At 39.9% G+C, this 18,548-nt stretch overlaps 1 protein-coding gene across 1 annotated transcript in view; it reads left to right on the top strand.

Annotated features, from left to right (window-relative positions):
* The window catches only part of PEX1 (peroxisomal biogenesis factor 1), a 73,802-nt gene extending 62,450 nt beyond the window's left edge, over positions 1 to 11,352 (top strand). Inside the window, exon 24 of the mRNA XM_004265606.4 lies at positions 11,069 to 11,352. Coding sequence (XP_004265654.1) covers positions 11,069 to 11,153 — 85 coding nt within the window. The 3' untranslated portion in view covers positions 11,154 to 11,352. The remainder of the gene's footprint in view (positions 1 to 11,068) is intronic.
* The last annotated feature ends 7,196 nt before the right edge of the window (positions 11,353 to 18,548 follow it).

The raw sequence follows: 18,548 nt of genomic DNA, 5'->3' as shown, positions 1-18,548 counted from the left end.
GTATGTATGTATGTATTTATTTATGGCTGTGTTGGGTCTCTGTTGCTGTGTGCTGGCTTTCTCTAATTGCGGCGAGCAGGGGCTACTCTTTGTTGTGGTGTGCGGGCTTCTTATTGCAGTGGCTTCTCTTGTTGTGGAGCACAGGCTCTAGGTGCATGGGCTTCAGTAATTGTGGCATGCGGGCTCAGTAGTTGTGGCTTGCGGGCTGTAGCACGCAGGCTCAGTAGTTGTGGTTCATGGGCTTCATTGCTCCGCGGCATGTGGGATTTCCTGAACCAAGGATTGAACCCGTGTCCCCTGCATTGTCAGGCAGATTCTTAACCACTGCGCCACCAGGGAAGTCCCTATATTGCATTTCTATACTCTTTTGAATTTCTGATCTTTTGTTGTTAAACAATCCCATTTACCATCGCATCAAAAAGAATAAAATACCTAGAAATAAAACTACCTAAGGAGACAAAAGACCTTTACTCTGAAAACTATAAGACACTGATGAAAGAAGTCAAAGATGAAACAAACAGATGGGAAGATATACCATGTTCTTGGATTGGAAGAATCAATATTGTCAAAATGACTGTTCTACCCAAGGCAATCTACAGATTCAGTGCAATCCCTATCAAACTACCGATGCCTTTTTTCTAACAACTAGAACAAAAGTCTTAAAATTTGTACGGAGGTACAAAAGACCCCGAATAACCAAAGCAATCTTAAGAAAAATGAAGCTGGAAGAATCAGGCTCCCTGACTTCAGACTCTGCTACAAAGCTACAATCATCAAAACATTTTGGTACTGGCACTAAAACAGACATATAGATCAACAAAACAGGATAGAAAGCCCAGAAATAAACCCATGCACCTATGGTCAATTAATCTACTATAAAGGGGGCAAGACTATATGATGGAGAAAAGACAGTCTCTTCAATAAATGCTGCTGGGAAAACTGGACAGCTACATGTAAAAGAATGAAATTAGAGCACTCCCTAACACCATACACAAAAGTAAACTCAAAATGGATTAAAGACCTAAATGTAAGACCAGACACTATAAATCTCTTTGAGGAAAACATAGGCAGAAAACGCTGACATAAATCACTGCAATATCTTTTTCAGTCTGTCTCCCAGAGTAATGGAAATAAAAACAAAAATAAACAAGTGGGACCTAATTAAACTCAAAAGCTTTTGCAAAGCAAAGGAAACCATAAGCAAAATGAAAAGACAACACACAGAATGGGACCAACAAGGGATTAGTCTCCAAAATTTACTAACAGCTCATATGGCTTAATATCATCAAAACAAACAACAATCAAAAAATGGGCAGAAGACCTAAATAGACATTTCTCCAGTGAAGACAAAGAGATGGCCAAGAGGCACATGAAAAGATGTTCAACATCGCTAATTATTACAGAAATGCAAATCAAAACTACAATGAGGTATCACCTAACACCAGTCAAAATGGCTATCATCAGCAAATCTACAAACAAATGCTGGAGAGCGTGTGGAGAAAAGAGAACCCTCTTACACTGTTGGTGGGAATGTAAATTGATACAGCCACTATGGAGAACAGTATGGAGGTTCCTTAAAAAACTATAAATAGTACCATAGGACCCAGTAATCCCACTACTGGGCATATATCTGGAGAAAAACATGGTCTGAAAGAGCACCTGCACCCCAATGTCCATTGCAGCACTATTTACAATAGCCAAGACATGGAAACAACCTAAATGTCCATCGACAGATGAATGGATAAAGAAGTGTTACATATATACAATGGAATATTACTCAGCCATAAAAAATGAAATAATGGCATTTGCAACAACATGGATGGACCTAGAGATTGTCATACTGAGTGAAGTAAGACAGAAAGACAAATATTATATTGCTTTTATGTGGAATCTAAGAAAAATGATACAAATGAAAGTAAGGGGATGGAAAAAGTTATTTCATGCAAACAAATGACAAGGAAACGGTTTGCAATACTCACATCAGACAAAATGGACTTTAAAACAAGGCTATAAAGAAAGATAAGGAAGGACACTAATGATAAAAAGATCAATACAAGGGGAGGATATTATGCTTGTCAACCTATATGCATCTAATATAGGAGCACCCAAATACATAAAACAAACACTAACAGATATAAAGGGAGAAACTGATAGGAACAGAGTAATAGTAGGAGGCTTTAGTACCCCACTCATGTCAGTGGACAGATCTTCGAGACAAAATATCAATAAAGGAACAGAGACCCTAAATGATATAATAGAACATTTAGACTTAGTTGATATCTTCAGGATATAACAAAAAAAAAACCCCCAATACACATTCTTTTCAAATGCACACAGAATATTCTCTAGGGATGACCACATACTGGGGCACAAAACAAGTCTCTACAAATTTAAGAATATAGAAGTTACTTCAAGCGTCTTTTCTGATCATAATGGCATGAAACTAGAAGTCTACCACAGAAAAAGAAACAAACAAAAAAATTACATGCAGAATAAACAATATGCTACTAAAAACCAGTGGGTCAACAATGAAATCAAAGAAGAAATTAAATACTTTGAGCAAATGACAAGAAAACACAACCATACAAAACCAGTGGGATGCAGCAAAAGCAGTTCTTAGAGGGAAGTTCTTAGCGATACAGGCTTCTTTAAGAAACGAGAGGGGGCAGCTTCAAGATGGCTAAAGAGTAAGATGCGGAGATCACCTACCTCCCCACGGATACATCAGAAATACATCTACATGTGGAACTGCTCCTATAGAACACCTACTGAACGCTGGCAGAAGACCTCAGACCTCCCAAAAGGCAAGAAACAAGAAAAATCTCACATAAACAACTTAACCCACCACCTAAAAGAATTAGAAAAAGAACAAACAAAACCTAAAGTCATCAGAAGGAAGGAGATAGTAAAGATAAGAGGGGAAATAAATAAGATGGAGATTTTAAAAAACAGTAGAAAAAAATCAATAAGACCAAGAGCTGGTTCTTTGAAAGCGTAAACAAAATTGACAAACCTCTGTCCAGGCTTACCAAGAAGAAAAGAGAGAAGACCCAAATAAACAAAATAAGAAATGAAAGAGAAGAAATCACAGCTGATACCACAGAAATACAAAAAAAAATAAGAGAACACTATGAACAATTATATGCCAACAAACATGACAACCTAGAAGAAATGGACAAATTTTTAGAAACATACAGCACACCAAAACTGAATCAAGAAGAAACAGATAATTTGAGCAGACCAGTCACTAGAAATGAAATAGAATATGTAATTAAAAAAACCCTCCCTACAAACAAGAGTCCAGGATCAGATGGCTTCACTGGGGAATTGTACCAAACATGCAAAGAACTTATACCGATCTTTCTCAAACTCTTCCAAAAGATGTAAGAGGAAGGAACACTCCTAAAGACATTCTATGAAACCACCATCACCCTGATACCAAAACCAGACAAAGACATAACCAAAAAAGAAAATTACAGGCCAATATGATGAATATAGACACAAAAATTCTCAACAAAACATTAGCAAACCGAATTCAACAACACATAAAAAAGGTCATACACCACAACCAATTTGGATTCATCCCAGGGTCACAAGGATGGTTCAGCATATGCAAATCAATCATTGTGATATACCACATCAACAAAAGAAAGGACAGAAACTACATGATTATCTCAATAGATGAAGAAAAAATCTGATAACATTTGATAAAATTCAATGTCCATTCATGATAAAAACCCATAAGAAAGTGGGTATAGAGGGAACATATCTCATCATAATAAAAGCTACTTATGACAAACCCAAAGTCAATATAATACTCAACAGTGAAAAGCTGAAAGCCTTCCTGCTGAAATCTGGAACGTCTTAAGGCCCACTCTCACTTCTCTTCAACGTAGTACTGTAAGTCCTGGCCACAGCAATCAAACAAGAAAAATAAAAGGTATTCAAATTGGTCAGGAAGCTGTAAAATTATATACAGATTACATGATACTATATACAGAAAACGCTAAAGACTCCAGACAAAAACTAGTAGGACTGATAAACAAATTCAGTGAAGTAGCAGGATACAAGATTAACATACAGAAATTGGTTGCATTTCTTTACACTAACAATGAAATATCAGAAAGGGGTTGTAAATAAACAATCCCTTTTAAAATCACATCAAAAAGTAAAATAAAATACTTAGGAATAAACCTGACCAAGTAGATGAAAGACATATACTGAGAACTATAAAACATTAATAAAGGAAATTAAAGAGGATTCAAAGAAATGGAAAGATATCCCACTCTCTTGGATTGGAAAAATTAATATTGTTAAAATGGCAACAGTACCCAAAGCAATCTACAGATTTAATGTGATCCCTATCAAATTACCCATGACATTTGTCATGGAACTAGAACAGATAATCCTGAAATTTATATGGAACCATTAAATTGCCAAATCAATCCTGAGGAAAAAGAACAAGGCAGGATGCATAACCCTCCCAGACTTCAGACAATACTACAAAGCTACAGTAATCAAAACAGTGTGGTACTGCCACAAAAACAGACATATGGATCAATGGAACAGAATAGAAAGCTCAGAAAAAACCCACACACCTATGGTCAATTAATCTTCGACAAAGGAGGCAAGACTATAAAACAGAAAAAAGACAGTGTCTTCAGCAAATGGTGCTGGGAAAGTTGGACAGCTGTATGTAAATCAATGAAGTTAGAACACTCCCTCACACCATGCACAAAAATAAACTCGAAATGGCTTAAAGACTTAAACATCAGACATGACACCATAAAACTCCGAGAAGAGAGCACAGGAAAACATTCTCTGACATAAAATATTACTATATAAATTGTAGCAATATTTTCTTAGGTCAGTCTCCCAAGGCAATAGAAATAAAAACAAAAATAAACAAATGGGACCTAATCAAAATTACAAGCTTTTGCACAGCAAAGGAAATCATAAACAAAACAAAAACACAACCTATGGAGTGGGAGAAAATATTTGCAAATGATGTGACAGACAAGGGGTTAGTATCTAAAATATACAAATAGCTCATAGAACTCAATAACAAAAAAAACAACCCAATCGAAAAATGGGCAGACCTAAATAGACATTACTGCAAAGAAGACATACAGATGGCCAATAGGCACATGAAAAGATGCTCAATGTCACTAATTACAAAACTACAAAGAGGTACCACCTCACAGCAGTCAGAATGGCCATCATTAAAAAGTCTACAAATAGCAAATGCTGGAGAGGGTATGGAGAAAAGGGAACCCTTTTACACTGTTGCTGGGAATTTAAATTGGTGCAGCCACTATGGAAAACAATATGGAGGTTCTTCAGAAAACTAAATATAGAGTTGCCACATCCAGCAATCCCACTCCTGGGCATATACCTGGACAAAACTATAATTTGAAAAGCTACATGCACCCCTATGTTCACAGTAGCACAATTTACAATAGCCAAGATATGGAAACAATCTAAATGTTCATTGACAGATGAATGGATAAAGAAGTTGTGGTATATAAATACAATGGAATATATTACTTAGCCATAAAAAAGAATGAAATAATGCCATTTGCAGCAACATGGATGGACCTAGAAATTATCAACTAAGCGAAGTCAGAAAGAGAAAGACAAATACCATATGATAGCACTTATATGTGGCATCTAAAATACGATACAAGTCAGGCTTCCCTGGTGGCACAGTGAGAGTCTGCCTGCCGATGCAGGGGACACGGGTTCGTGCCCCGGTCCGGGAGGATCCCACATGCCGCGGAGAGGCTGGGCCCATGAGCCATGGCCGCTAAGCCTGCACGTCCGGAGCCTGTGCTCCGCAACGGGAGAGGCCACAACAGTGAGAGGCCCACGTACCGCAAAAATAAATAAAATAAAATACGATACAAATCAAAATAAACATATCTACAAAACAGAAACAGACTCACAGATAATAGAGAACAGAACTGTCATTGCCAAGAGGAAGGCGGGGTAGAGGAGAGAAGGGATGGGAGTTTGCTATTAGCAGAGGCAAAATATTTTATATAGAATGGATAAACAAGGTCCTACTGTATAGCACAGGGAACTATATTCAATATTCTGTGACAAACAGTAATAGAAAAGAATATGAAAACGAATATATATATGTATAACTGAGTCATTTTGCTGTACAGAAGAAATTAATACAACATTGTAAATCCACTATACTTCAATAAACTTTTTTAAAGAAAAGATTCCTATGTTCTGAAGCTTCAGGGTTTAATGCAGTATGCCTTTAAAATTTTTGGATAAAGCATTCAAAGGACTTCAGATGCTTTCCTTTTTTCTGCATGTATAATTCAACCTTAGATCAATTCCCCTTAGGGGGAAAAGCCTCTACTATTGCTTCTCTCAGCCCCTGAACATGGCCTTTGAGCTAGCTGATCCACTTCCTGATTATTTGTAGAAGAACCTGAAAGAAATTCTGGTCATCTGTTTACCCTGTGAGGGGGTTTTTCCCCGGGTACCATCTGGCTTGTCTGATGGCTGCACTGTAATCACAGGTGGGCAGAATACCCCTTAGCAGCCAGTCAGGGTCCCTGTGAGTGGGGTTATAGATAGCCACTAATCTTTCTAACTCCTTTAAATTCGGTAGGACTTTCTGAAAGTGCAGGTAAAAGGTCTTTATGATTTATTGGATCTGCTCCTATCCATGGGACATGAATTCTTTGCAGTGGCAGTCCAGGCTACATACACAAAGGATGCTGCGTGGCAAGGCCTGAAGGTGGCAGAGCCTGATTACAGGGCCCTGGAAAGTCAGGGGAGTTGTAAAGGACAGCGGTGCTAGCCTTACCACCCATCCTGGGTGATGCTCCTAAACTCACTTCCTGGCTTTTAGCATCTACACAAGTAAGCTGTATACCCCTTGCCTGGAAGTCAGGCCAGAGTGCTCTCTGTAAATCTTGTAAGGAAAGGGAAGTTAAAACAGGTAGACAGGGCCAGATTTTGAGAAGGGGGATTTACATGGAACGTGGACTTTAATTTTTCTTTTGAGTCTAATTTCTGTTCTTCCTGTTAAGGGAGTCCCCAAGGCTGGCTGTTGTACTCCTTTGTGTCCTCTTTATAATTTTGTCTTTCCATCGGTTGATGGAAAGACAGTTGTTGCTGGAAATGCAGTTGTTTAGCATGAGAGCTCACTCACTTTCTTTCTCAAAAACAGAAGTTTTTCCAATTCAAAGGATCCATTCTCTGGCCACTGACAAATATGGTCTTATATTAATCTTAACGGTGACTCAAACCCATAAGCCTCTTTATGGCTTAACCATGAACACAAGAAGTGTCCCAAAAGAGTGCAAAAGATGTAGCTTTCACAAGATCCACAAAGTTTACTCCCAGAATTAGCCAAAAAAAGCAAAAACCTTCATTGTCACAGGTAGTAAGAATGGTATAGTGAAAACGGAATTCCCACCGGAATGTGTGATTCCTCTAGTCGCAGACCTGCTCATCTCTGACACTGGGCAGGCGTTACTGGAATGGGACTTTTCCAGCACTAACAAGACAATGAAGGTTGAGACAACAAAGTGCCCTTATGGGCTGGGACACCTTAAGACAAACTTCCGAAGAACTGGCACAGTTGGACAAAAAGAATGCTGCTTGTTGCACTATTTACAATAGCCAGGACATGGAAGCAACCTAAGTGTCCATCGACAGATGAATGGATAAAGAAGATGTGGCACATATATACAATGGAATATTACTCAGCCATAAAAAGAAACGAAATTGAGTTATTTGTAGTGAGGTCGATGGACCTGGAGACTGTCATACAGAGTGAAGTAAGTCAGAAAGAGAAAAATACCATATGCCAGTGCATATATATGGAATCTAAAAAAGAAAAAATGTACTGATGAACCTAGTGGCAGGGCAGGAATAAAGACGTAGACATAGAGAATGAACTTGAGGACATGGGGTGGGGAGGGGGAAGCTGGGACGAAGTGAGAGAGCAGCATGGACATATATACACTTTCGAATGTAAAATAGCTAGTGGGAAGCAGCTGCATAGCACAGGGAGATCAGCTGGGTGCTTTGTGGACACCTAGAGGGGTGGGATAGGGAGGGTGGGAGGGAGACGCAAGAGGGAGGATATATGGGGACATATGTATGCATATGGCTGTTTCACTTTGTTATACAATAGAAAAACTAACAGTATTGTGAAGCAATTATACTCCAATAAAGATCTATATATAAAAAGAAAAAAATCATGCTGCTTGTCACTTCATGTCTCAGATCCTGAGTCTATTTGGCTGCCCACCAGTTACAAGCTGATACTTATATCTTCTGGCTGGCTTCTCTCTGGTTAAGCCAGAGAGAATATTTTCACTGGTCATGAAGCCAAGCTCTCAAGACAGAACAAGACGAGGGGAAACCTCACCCATTTTTTTAAATATAAGGGACCCACAGCAAAGTTTGTCTAAACAGATGCAGGTCCATTAGAACTGTGAAGTCACCAGTCTGTGAGGCTGGCCGGAACAACAGGCTCAGAGGACCTATGCCTGCATTTCTACACTATGGCTTTCCTCCTTATGAAAAGTGACACAAAAACTAGAGACAAAAGAAAACAATAGGGCTTCCCTGGTGGTGCAGTGGTCGAGAGTCCGCCTGCTGATGCAGGGGACATGGGTTCATGCCCCGGTCTGGGAAGATCCCACATGCCGCGGAGTGGCTGGGCCCGTGAGCCATGGCCGCTGAGCCTGCGCGTCCGGAGCCTGTGCTCTGCAACGGGAGAGGCCACAATGGTGAGAAGCCCACGTACCGCAAAAAAAAAAAAAAAAAAAAAAAGAAGAAGAAGAAGAATAAAACAATAACCATGGAGGAATTGGATCAATAGAAAATAAAAGTACTCAGAACAGATCTTTTCCAGAGTCACTGTTCCTAAGGAACTAGTTTACACAAGTATTTTTCTCCTGCTAAATTTAGAAATGGACTCTCACCACTTCCAGGAGATTGACGTGGTAAGGATTCTTACCATCTGCTGGCTCTTGTCAGAGGTCCCAGGATCTCCCACCTGCAGCCCCAGAGCAAGTGGTGTCCAGCCAGTGGAGCCCCCCATGCGTACCAAATTGTAGGGATAGAAAAAGTTTCCCTTCCTCCCTTCTAGGTTCTTTGGCTGATCTAATAATTAATTGACATAAGATGTTACCAGGTGAAAAACTAATTTCGTACATACAGGAACCCCATAAGAATGAGACTCAAAGGCAGTCTCCAGTTGAGGCTTATATACTGTCCTGAGCTAAGGAAAGGGATAGGGGCCTGGGGCTTCAGAGGGGAAGAAGGCAATTCACAGCAGATGAGAAGAGCAGATGTTTGCCACGCAGATTAAAAAAAAAAGTTCTCTCTGGTAATAGCTCTCTTTCTGGTGCAGGCCCCCTATCTAAATTCTTTTAGCCAGTTAAAGGAGAGGTAAAAAGCTTTTCCTGAGTCTGCTTGAAAGGTCTTGATTCCTTTCAGCTCAAAATAATCCACATGCCAAAGTGGTTCATTTTGAGGGTGGCATATTCTCTCCCCCCTTCAACATAATATGTACTCATTGCAGAAAAATCAGAAAACAGAGAAGGGGAAAAAACCCAGAAATTTCCCTTAACCCCACTATCTCCCAAAGCATACTTATTTGTATGCTTATATGTTTTCTCTTACTAAAATAAGACATTCTGCACATATTGCTGTAGAGTAGCCCCCCTTTCATCCATACATACATCTTTAATATTCTTCCACATTTTAAATACGTTACTTTATTATTATTATTATTTTTTGCATGTATGCGGGCCTCTCACTGTTGTGGCCTCTCCCGTTGTGGAGCACAGGCTCCGGACGCACAGGCTCAGCGGCCATGGCTCACGGGCCCAGCCTCTGCAGCATGTGGGATCCTCCCGGACCGGGGCACGAACCTGTGTCCCCTGCATCGGCAGGCGGACTCTCAACCACTGCGCCACCGGGGAAGCCCCATACTACTTTGTTTTTACTGTCATTTTATAATATAGATATACCATAACATCCAATTTTTGGACATTTAAGTTGCATCCACGTTTTCACTATAGGCAATGTGATAATGAACATTCTTATACCTAAATGTTTGCACATATCCTTACTTATTTCACTGGGATAGAGGTAGAATTGTTGCATCACAGTGTACTCACATTTTTTAATGCTTTTGAAATCTATTGCCAAATTGTCTTACATAAATACCATACAATGTATTTTGCCACAGCAATATAATTATAGTACCAGCTTCACCTCACCCTAATGTTAAATGTAGTATTTCTCTAAACTTGGCCAATTTGATTGGACAAAAATTATATCTTGGGCTTCCCTGGTGGCGCAGTGGTTGAGAGTCCGCCTGCCAATGCAGGGGACACGGGTTCGTGCCCCGGTGCGGGAAGATCCCACATGCCGCGGAGCGGCTGGGCCCGTGAGCCATGGCCGCTGAGCCTGTGCGTCCGGAGCCTGTGCTCTGCAACGGGAGAGGCCACAACAGTGAGAGGTCCGTGTACCACAAAAAAAAGAAAAAAGTTATATCTTAAAATTTTACATTTCTTCAGTTAAAATACAGAAGTTATGTTTTATATATTAATCATTGCTGTTGGGGTTTTTTTTTTTTTTCCGGTACGCGGGCCTCTCACTGCCATGGCCTATACCGCAAGGGAGCACAGGCTCCGGACGCGCAGGCTCAGCGGCCATGGCTCACGGGCCCAGCCGCTCCGCGGCATGTGGGATCCTCCCGAACCGGGGCACAAACCGTGTCCCCTGCATCGGCAGGCCAACTCTCAACCACTGCGCCACCAGGGAAGCCCCTGCCATTTGTATTTTATCTTTTCTAACTTGTCTATTCATCCCCTTTGTTCTCTTTTTCTATTAGAGTGTTCAACTTTAAAAAATTTACGTGTAAGAACTTCCTTTAATTTCTTGCAAATATTTTTTTCCAGCTATTTCTCTTTTGTTTCTTAAAAAATTGTGTTTGGAAACAAACCATTGTTTTTTGTTTTATAAGTTTAGCGTTTACATGTATTAAATGTTACTTTTTTTTTTTTTTTTTTTAAAGGTATGAAAGCTTTCAAAATCCAAAGAAGAGAAAAAATCAAAGTGGAACAGTGTTTCGACCTGGACAGAAAGTAACTCTGGCATAAAATATACTTCTGATTTTTTTGTGTGTTTATGTGTGGTGGTTTGTCCCTGTGTTGTAACAGTGAAAATGGTGTCTGTACATTTCTTTTTAATTTAACTTAATTTGTTAATCTATAAAATCAAAGATTGGTAAACCTGTGTTTATGTAATGATCAGGGTTACTTGATAGTAATACTTTAGAATAAATTGGGATACTTATAAGAGATTCTGTATTTTATTACCTATATATTTAAATCCTTAATGAAGTAATATTTTGGCCACATGGAATAACTGATTTTTTCTCCTTTGAAGAAAAAAAGAGAATGTAATTAAATACATTTCTTAGAATTCACTGACAGTTGCATATTCAGCATCTTTCTTGCATTTGACAAGCTTTATGCTTAGCACCTTCTTGACTGTTTTGGAAATGAAATATCCAATTATCTATCTACTGATCCAATTATCTGTTCTGATTATCTGAAAATGTGGAATTTACACACAATTTAAATAAGTTTAGTTGTTCCTTCAATCAGCAGTGAGATGACATCCCCCTAATATACTACATCCAGCTGCAAGGCCAGGAGCCTGAATGATGTCCATTCCTCCCCCAGCTCCATGACGACTTTATCTGGATGTGCTCTGATCTATGAACTAAATTGTAAAGTCAGTCACTATCAACACAAACTATATATAGTAATGTGGTAAAGGGAAAGGAGAAAGCTAAGTAGAATATGCAAATAAATGCATAAGACAGCAAAGAAAAATGTACAGGCTGTAACCATTGCCCTTTCTGCAATTAATCATGAGGCCATGGCTGATGTGTTTCATTTCTCTCTTCCATTACTTATTCCATGTTCCTCTGACTTCAGCCCTCACCTTAGTGGATTAGAGGCCTTTACTAAGTGGGATGGTCTAAACCTTCATTTCCATCTGCACCTTTGGTGGCCTAAGATTGCAGATGTCTTCCATTAAATTTACCATGAACACTCAGTATTACAAGGTTCCCGTCATACTCTGTATTCACTCAGTCAATATTGTAATCCTCCCCTTTCAAACCATTGGAATCATCACTATGTTCCCCTCATAGAAGCAGTCCACCTTTGCTTCCCTCTAAACCAGCAAAGCTCAGAATCACAAGAAATGCAAGCAAAGATGTTTGAGTCACTAGGTATTAACTGAGAAGTGCCATTCTCCCTTGCACTTTGGTTCCCAGATCCTTCTATTAAAGCCATGGTCACTGGTTCACAGTATATACTATATGCACTACATCTTGCAGAAGAGGACTCTACCCTCACAGAGTTATCTCGCCAAAAGGCCAGCTGTTTCAGGGTGAGGGGTATTTACAGTAAGTCCAGGGAATTCCCTATAAAATGAGTTTCATGATCAGAAGCAAGTGTCATAAGGGATAGCATAACAGTGAAAGCCATCTAGTGAGTCCCTGAAAGATGGTGGTGGCAGAATTTTGGAGGACAAGGCAAATCCAATTCCAGAATGTGTCACCTTCAGGGAGGACAAATTGCTGCCTCATCTCTTTTAGGAGAGGAACAAATGTAATCAACCTTCCACCAGGCACGGGCTGGCATCCCCTGGTATGTACCTACGTGGTTATTGCTGCATACTAGTAGGCTGTCAGGATAGGTGGATGGTCAGGTCAGCTGCAGTGAGGGGAAAGCCACATTGTAGAGCACACATAGACCCCCATCCTGGCCACCATGGCCACTTTGTTCAGGAATACAGTAAACAAGTACTGGGTAGCTGGAAACAAAGGCTGATTGATATCCATAGAGAGGTCATCTAGAGCACCTCATTATTAAAAGCACTGAGGAATTTTAGCTGAGCATTCACACAGGACACAAACATTCTCACTCTGAATCCATTTCAGGAACTCTGGCCATACCTTTCTCCCAGACCTCCTCATGGCCCCTTCTCCAATCATGCTGTTCCAAATCTGATCATTTAGTTAAGTTACTAGCCACTGTCTATGAATCAGCATGGATTTCTATATCAGACATCTCTACCTCCTGGCAAAATGGAAGAGACAAGTTCAGAAAATCTGCTCCCTGGGATGATTTCCTACTCTACTGGTCGTCAAGGCTATCCCCTCAGTATAGCAGAAATGCCTTCACTCTGATGCATTCACAGTGGAGTTCTGGGTCTCTGGGAAATCATGTTGATGCAGACCGAGCATCTGTTAATCCCCAGAAGGTCTGGTTATTTCTCAGGACACCTGGGAAATGGCCTGGTGAGTGGCTTTGGGTCCTTTGGGGAAGACTTAGAGGAAGGAAGATCCTTAGCAAGTATTCATGATGTTATCACAGGGCCATTTCCCTAGACACTTGACTTCTCCTGCATTCTTGGTCTGACCTAGACCTGAGATTGGGTCAGGGGCCATGACTATATTGTGAAGACTTAAGTCAGGCCTTTGTTTACTAACAGAGTTTTTAAAATAATAAAAATCAGGTAGCATCTTTGACCATCTATTTTGGTCTTAAGGACCCCACAGTTAGGCAACACCAAAGATCCCTGTAGGTCAGACCACTGTAATTAATGCACTGGCTCTGCTGTTGATTATAGTACCCACATCCACCTGGCCTCTCACATTGCAGCTACCTGACCTCACCCCTGCTGCCCCAGGATCCATCATCACTGAAATCAGCATGTTTCTACTACAGTATCTCCCACTTGTGTTCTCATCGATTGTTGCAGATTCTACAGACTGACTCATTCAACAACCATTCCAACACCCTCACCTCCATCTTCCTATGGTCTTTGGAAAGTGAATTACTGAGTGACATAATCTCCATTGCAGCCATGCATGGCTATGTAACAGTTCTATCTAGACAATGAGTATAAGTAGGTAGAAGTCCCTGGGGTAAGCTTCCTTCCTGGAATGAGGGCACAATGTCTGGAGATGCAGCAACCATCTTGCAAACATGAGGGTGAAAACCACAGACAATAGAGCAAGGAAACAGAAGGAGCCTGGTTCCCTGATGGTATCACTGAGCTGATATACCAGCTCTAAATGTCCTACTCAGACCTTCTTATGCCTGAGGTAGATAAACCCCTTGTTTGCTTCTCTGAGTAGGTTCCTATTATAGCCAAAACCAATCCTGACAGATGCACCAATGATTTCATAAGGCCTCACTGAGGAGTATTTTCTGACACCCACACTATCTTGAGGGACAGATTTGCGTGGTGGTTAAGTTGGAGAATTGTACATCATTCATTCATTCAACATATGTATCTCACAAAGTCTTTGGATTTCTTTATATTATAACCAAGATATTTCAGGCACCTCAACTTTATTCAGTGTGAGTCATTGAGTCTGGGTTCCAAATACCCAACCATGGAGTCAATTAGAACATTCCCAGATGCTGAAACAGCACACTGAATCAAAAATCAAGTGTATTAATTAAAAACAAAAGTGCAGGGACTTCCTGGTGGTACAGTGGTTAAGAATCCACCTGCCAATGCAGGGGACACAGGTTCAAGCCCTGGTCCGGGAAGATCCCACATGCTGTAGAGTAACTAAGCCTGTGCACCACAACTACTGAGCCTGCACTCTAGAGCCCACAAGCCACAACTACTGGGCCCGTGTGTCACAACTGCTGAAGCTGGCGTGCCTAGAGCCCGTGCTCCGCAACAAGAGAAGCCACCACAATGAGAAGCCCATGCACCACAGCAAAGAGTAGCCCCTGCTCGCTGCAATTAGAGAAAGCCCGCAGGCAGCAATGAAGACCCAACACAGCCAAAAATAAATTTTTTTTAAGTCATTAATGTATTCAACTTGACCAATAATTATGATTTTCCCTACTTAGCCTAGTACCCACACACATATTCTACCTCCACATATATTCTTTAGAATTTGCATGAAAAAGAAAAATATTGTAGTTTTTTTATTGTCTAAGCCTTCTCCTCCCAGATTGACTTTATTATTTTTTTTTTATTTTTTATTTTTTTTTTGCGGTACGCGGGCCTCTCACTTTGTGGCCTCTCCCGTTGCGGAGCACAGGCTCCAGACGCGCAGGCTCAGCGGCCATGGCTCACGGGCCTAGCCGCTCCGCAGCATGTGGGATCTTCCCAGACCCGAGCACGAACGAACCCGTGTCCCCTGCATTGGCAGGCGGAGTCTCAACCACTGCGCCACCAGGGAAGCCCCTGGATTGACTTTTAATTCACTCTCTAGGGCATGCTGGGATGGGACAATAGAAGGGAGGGTTGGAATGCAAGAATGAGCATGCTTTTACAAGGCTGATCCCTCACAGATGGGGGCATTTCAGGGTCTTCAAGCAAGGGACATAAGGGCTGCCTCACTAAAGATTTTAAAAGGGTGGGGATTCAAGGGAATGTTTCTTCCATGTGTCTCCATCCCAATTATCAGGGATTCAACTCTTTTTCAATCAACACCTTAACTTTTCCATAAAAGATCTAAAATGGCTATGAACTCAATAGATGTCATTCAGTAAACTGTGGGATCAAACTCCTGTTTTTGTGCCAGAGTTTGGCACAAAAACAAATATAGATCAATGGAACAGGATAGAAAGCCCAGAAACAAACCCACACACCTATGGTCAATTAATCTATGACAAAGGAGGCAAGAATATACAATGGAGAAAAAAAAAGCCTTTTCAATAACTGGTGCTGGGAAAACTGGACAGCTACATGTAAAAGAATGAAATTAGAACACTCCCTAACACCATACACAAAAATAAACTCAAAATGAAAAGGGAACCCTCCTACACTGTTACTGGGAATGTATGTTGGTACAGCCACTATGGAAAACAGTATGGAGTTTCCTTAAAAAACTAAAAACAGAGCTACCATATGATCCAGCAATCCCACTCCTGGGCATATATCCAGAGACAATCATACTTAGAAAAGATACATGCAATGTTCATTGCAGCACTATTTACAATAGCCAAGACATGGAAGCAACCTAAATGTCCATCAACAGAGCAATGGATAAACAAGATGTGATACACATATACAATGGAATATTACTCAGCCATAAAAAGGAATGAAATAATGCCATTTGCAGCAACATGGATGGACCTAGAGATTATCATACAAAGTCAGACAGAGAAAGACAAATATCATATGATATCATTCATATGTGGAATCTAAAAAAAAATGATACAAATGAACTTATTTACAAAACAGAAACACACTCACAGACTTAGAAAACAAACTTACTGTTGCCAAAGGGTAAAGGGGGGAGGGAGAGATAAATTAGGAGCTTGGGATTAACATATACACACTACTATATATAAAATAGATAACAAGGACCTACTGTATAGAACAGGGAACTCTACTCAGTACTCTGTAATAACCTATATGGGAAAAGAATCTGATAAAGAATAGAGGATATATATATATATATATGTATAACTAAATCACTTTGTACACCTGAAACTAACACAACATTGTAAATCAAATATACTCCAGGATAAAAAGAAAAACTCAAAATGGATTAAAGACCTAAATGTAAGACCAGATACTATAAAACTCTTAGAGGAAAACAGAGGCAAAACACTCTGACATAAATCGCAGCAATATCTTTTTGGATCCACCTCCTAATGAAAATGAAACCAAAAATCAACAAATGGGACCTAATTAAACTTAAAAGCTTTTGCACAGCAAAGGAAACCATAAACAAAACGAAAAGACAGCCCACAGAATGGGAGAAAATATTTGCAAACCAAGTGACTTACAAGGGATTAATCTCCAAAATATGCAAACAGCTCATGCAGCTCTATATCAAAAAAACAACTGAATCAAAAAATGGGCAGAAGACCTAAATAGACATTTCTCCAAAGAAGACATACAGTTGGCCAAAAAGCACATGAAAAGATGCTCAACAACACTAATTATTAGAGAAATGCAAATCAAAACTACAATGAGATATAAACTCACACCAGTCAGAATGGCTATCATCAAAAAGTCTACGAACAATAAATGCTGGAGAGGACATGGAGAAAAGGGAACTCTCCTACAGTGTTGGTGCGAATGTAAATTGGTACAGCCACTGTGGAAAACAGTATGAAGGTTCCTTAAATAACTAAAAATAGAGCTACCATATGATCTAGCAATCCCACTCCTAGGCATATATCTGGAGAGAACCATATTTTGAAAAGATACATGCACCCCAATGTTCATTGCAGCACTATTTACAATAGCCAAGACATGGAAGCAACCTAAATGTCCATCAACAGAGCAATGGATAAAGAAGATGTGGTACATATATACAATGGAATATTACTCAGCCATAAAAAAGAATGAAATAATGCTATTTGCGGCAACATGGATGGACCTAGAGATTATCATACAAAGTAAGTCAGAGAAAGACAAATATCATATGATATCATTCATATGTGGAATCTAAAAAAAAATGATACAAATGAACTTATTTACAAAACAGCAACACACTCACAGACTTAGAAAATAAACTTATGGTTACCAAAGGGGAAGGGGGTGGACAGGGATAAATTAGGAGTTTGGGATTAACATATACACACTACTGTGTATAAAACAGATCATCAACAAGGACCTACTGTATAGCACAGGGAACTCTACTCAGTTCTCTGTAATAACCTACATGGGAAAAGAATCTGATAAAGAATGGATATATATATATATATATATATATATATATATACACACACACACATGTATAACTAAATCACTTTGCTATACTCCCGAAACTAACAATATTATAAATCAACTATACTCCAATATAAGATAAAAATTATATTAAAAAAAATTTTTTTAAACTCTGCATTTGACTTTCAGCCTCATGGCTCAGAAAGAGAAGGGATTCTTTTAGCCTTCATACAAATCCCTGATTTTCAGCCTATGCCTTGAGCTAAAAGTATAACCATCCGAGCTTGTTTTTCTCTTTAAGCTCTCTAGTGCTATATTCAACTCACCCTTTTGAAATCCTCATGTGTTTCACACTATTCCATAGCAGCAACCTCTTCAATAGGTACTTCATTCCCGGGAATAATTTGTGATATTTTAGTTAGCTGTTTTGCCACTGCATGTCGTGGTATGCCAAATTCACATCCCTTAATACAGAGTGGATTTTCCTTGCCCTCAGCCTTTAACTAGGGCAGATAACCAGTCCCAACTGTCCCCTAATTTTCTTCAAAGTCTGTTGCCTGCAACCACTTCTGGTACTGATTTCTGTATCCATCAAATTTTTAGCTGTAAGTAACAGAACCCAACCCTGGCCCTTTGAATCAGAAAGGAATTTATTGATGGTTTTATTGGTCTAGAAAACAAAGAGATGCTCAAAGACTTGTGGGTTCATGTCACTAGTCTTTGGGTGACAGGGAACCTTAGCTTGAAGGGGCTGTCACTCCAAAAAACAGGCCTCTGAGAGCCAGTCAACCAACACCAACCTCACCCAAAAGACTCTT

The sequence above is a fragment of the Orcinus orca genome, chromosome 9 (assembly GCF_937001465.1).
Source record: "Orcinus orca chromosome 9, mOrcOrc1.1, whole genome shotgun sequence".
Lineage (NCBI taxonomy): Eukaryota > Metazoa > Chordata > Mammalia > Artiodactyla > Delphinidae > Orcinus > Orcinus orca.
The sequence above is the reverse complement of the archived record's forward strand: the minus strand, read 5'-3'. Positions and strand labels throughout refer to the sequence as shown.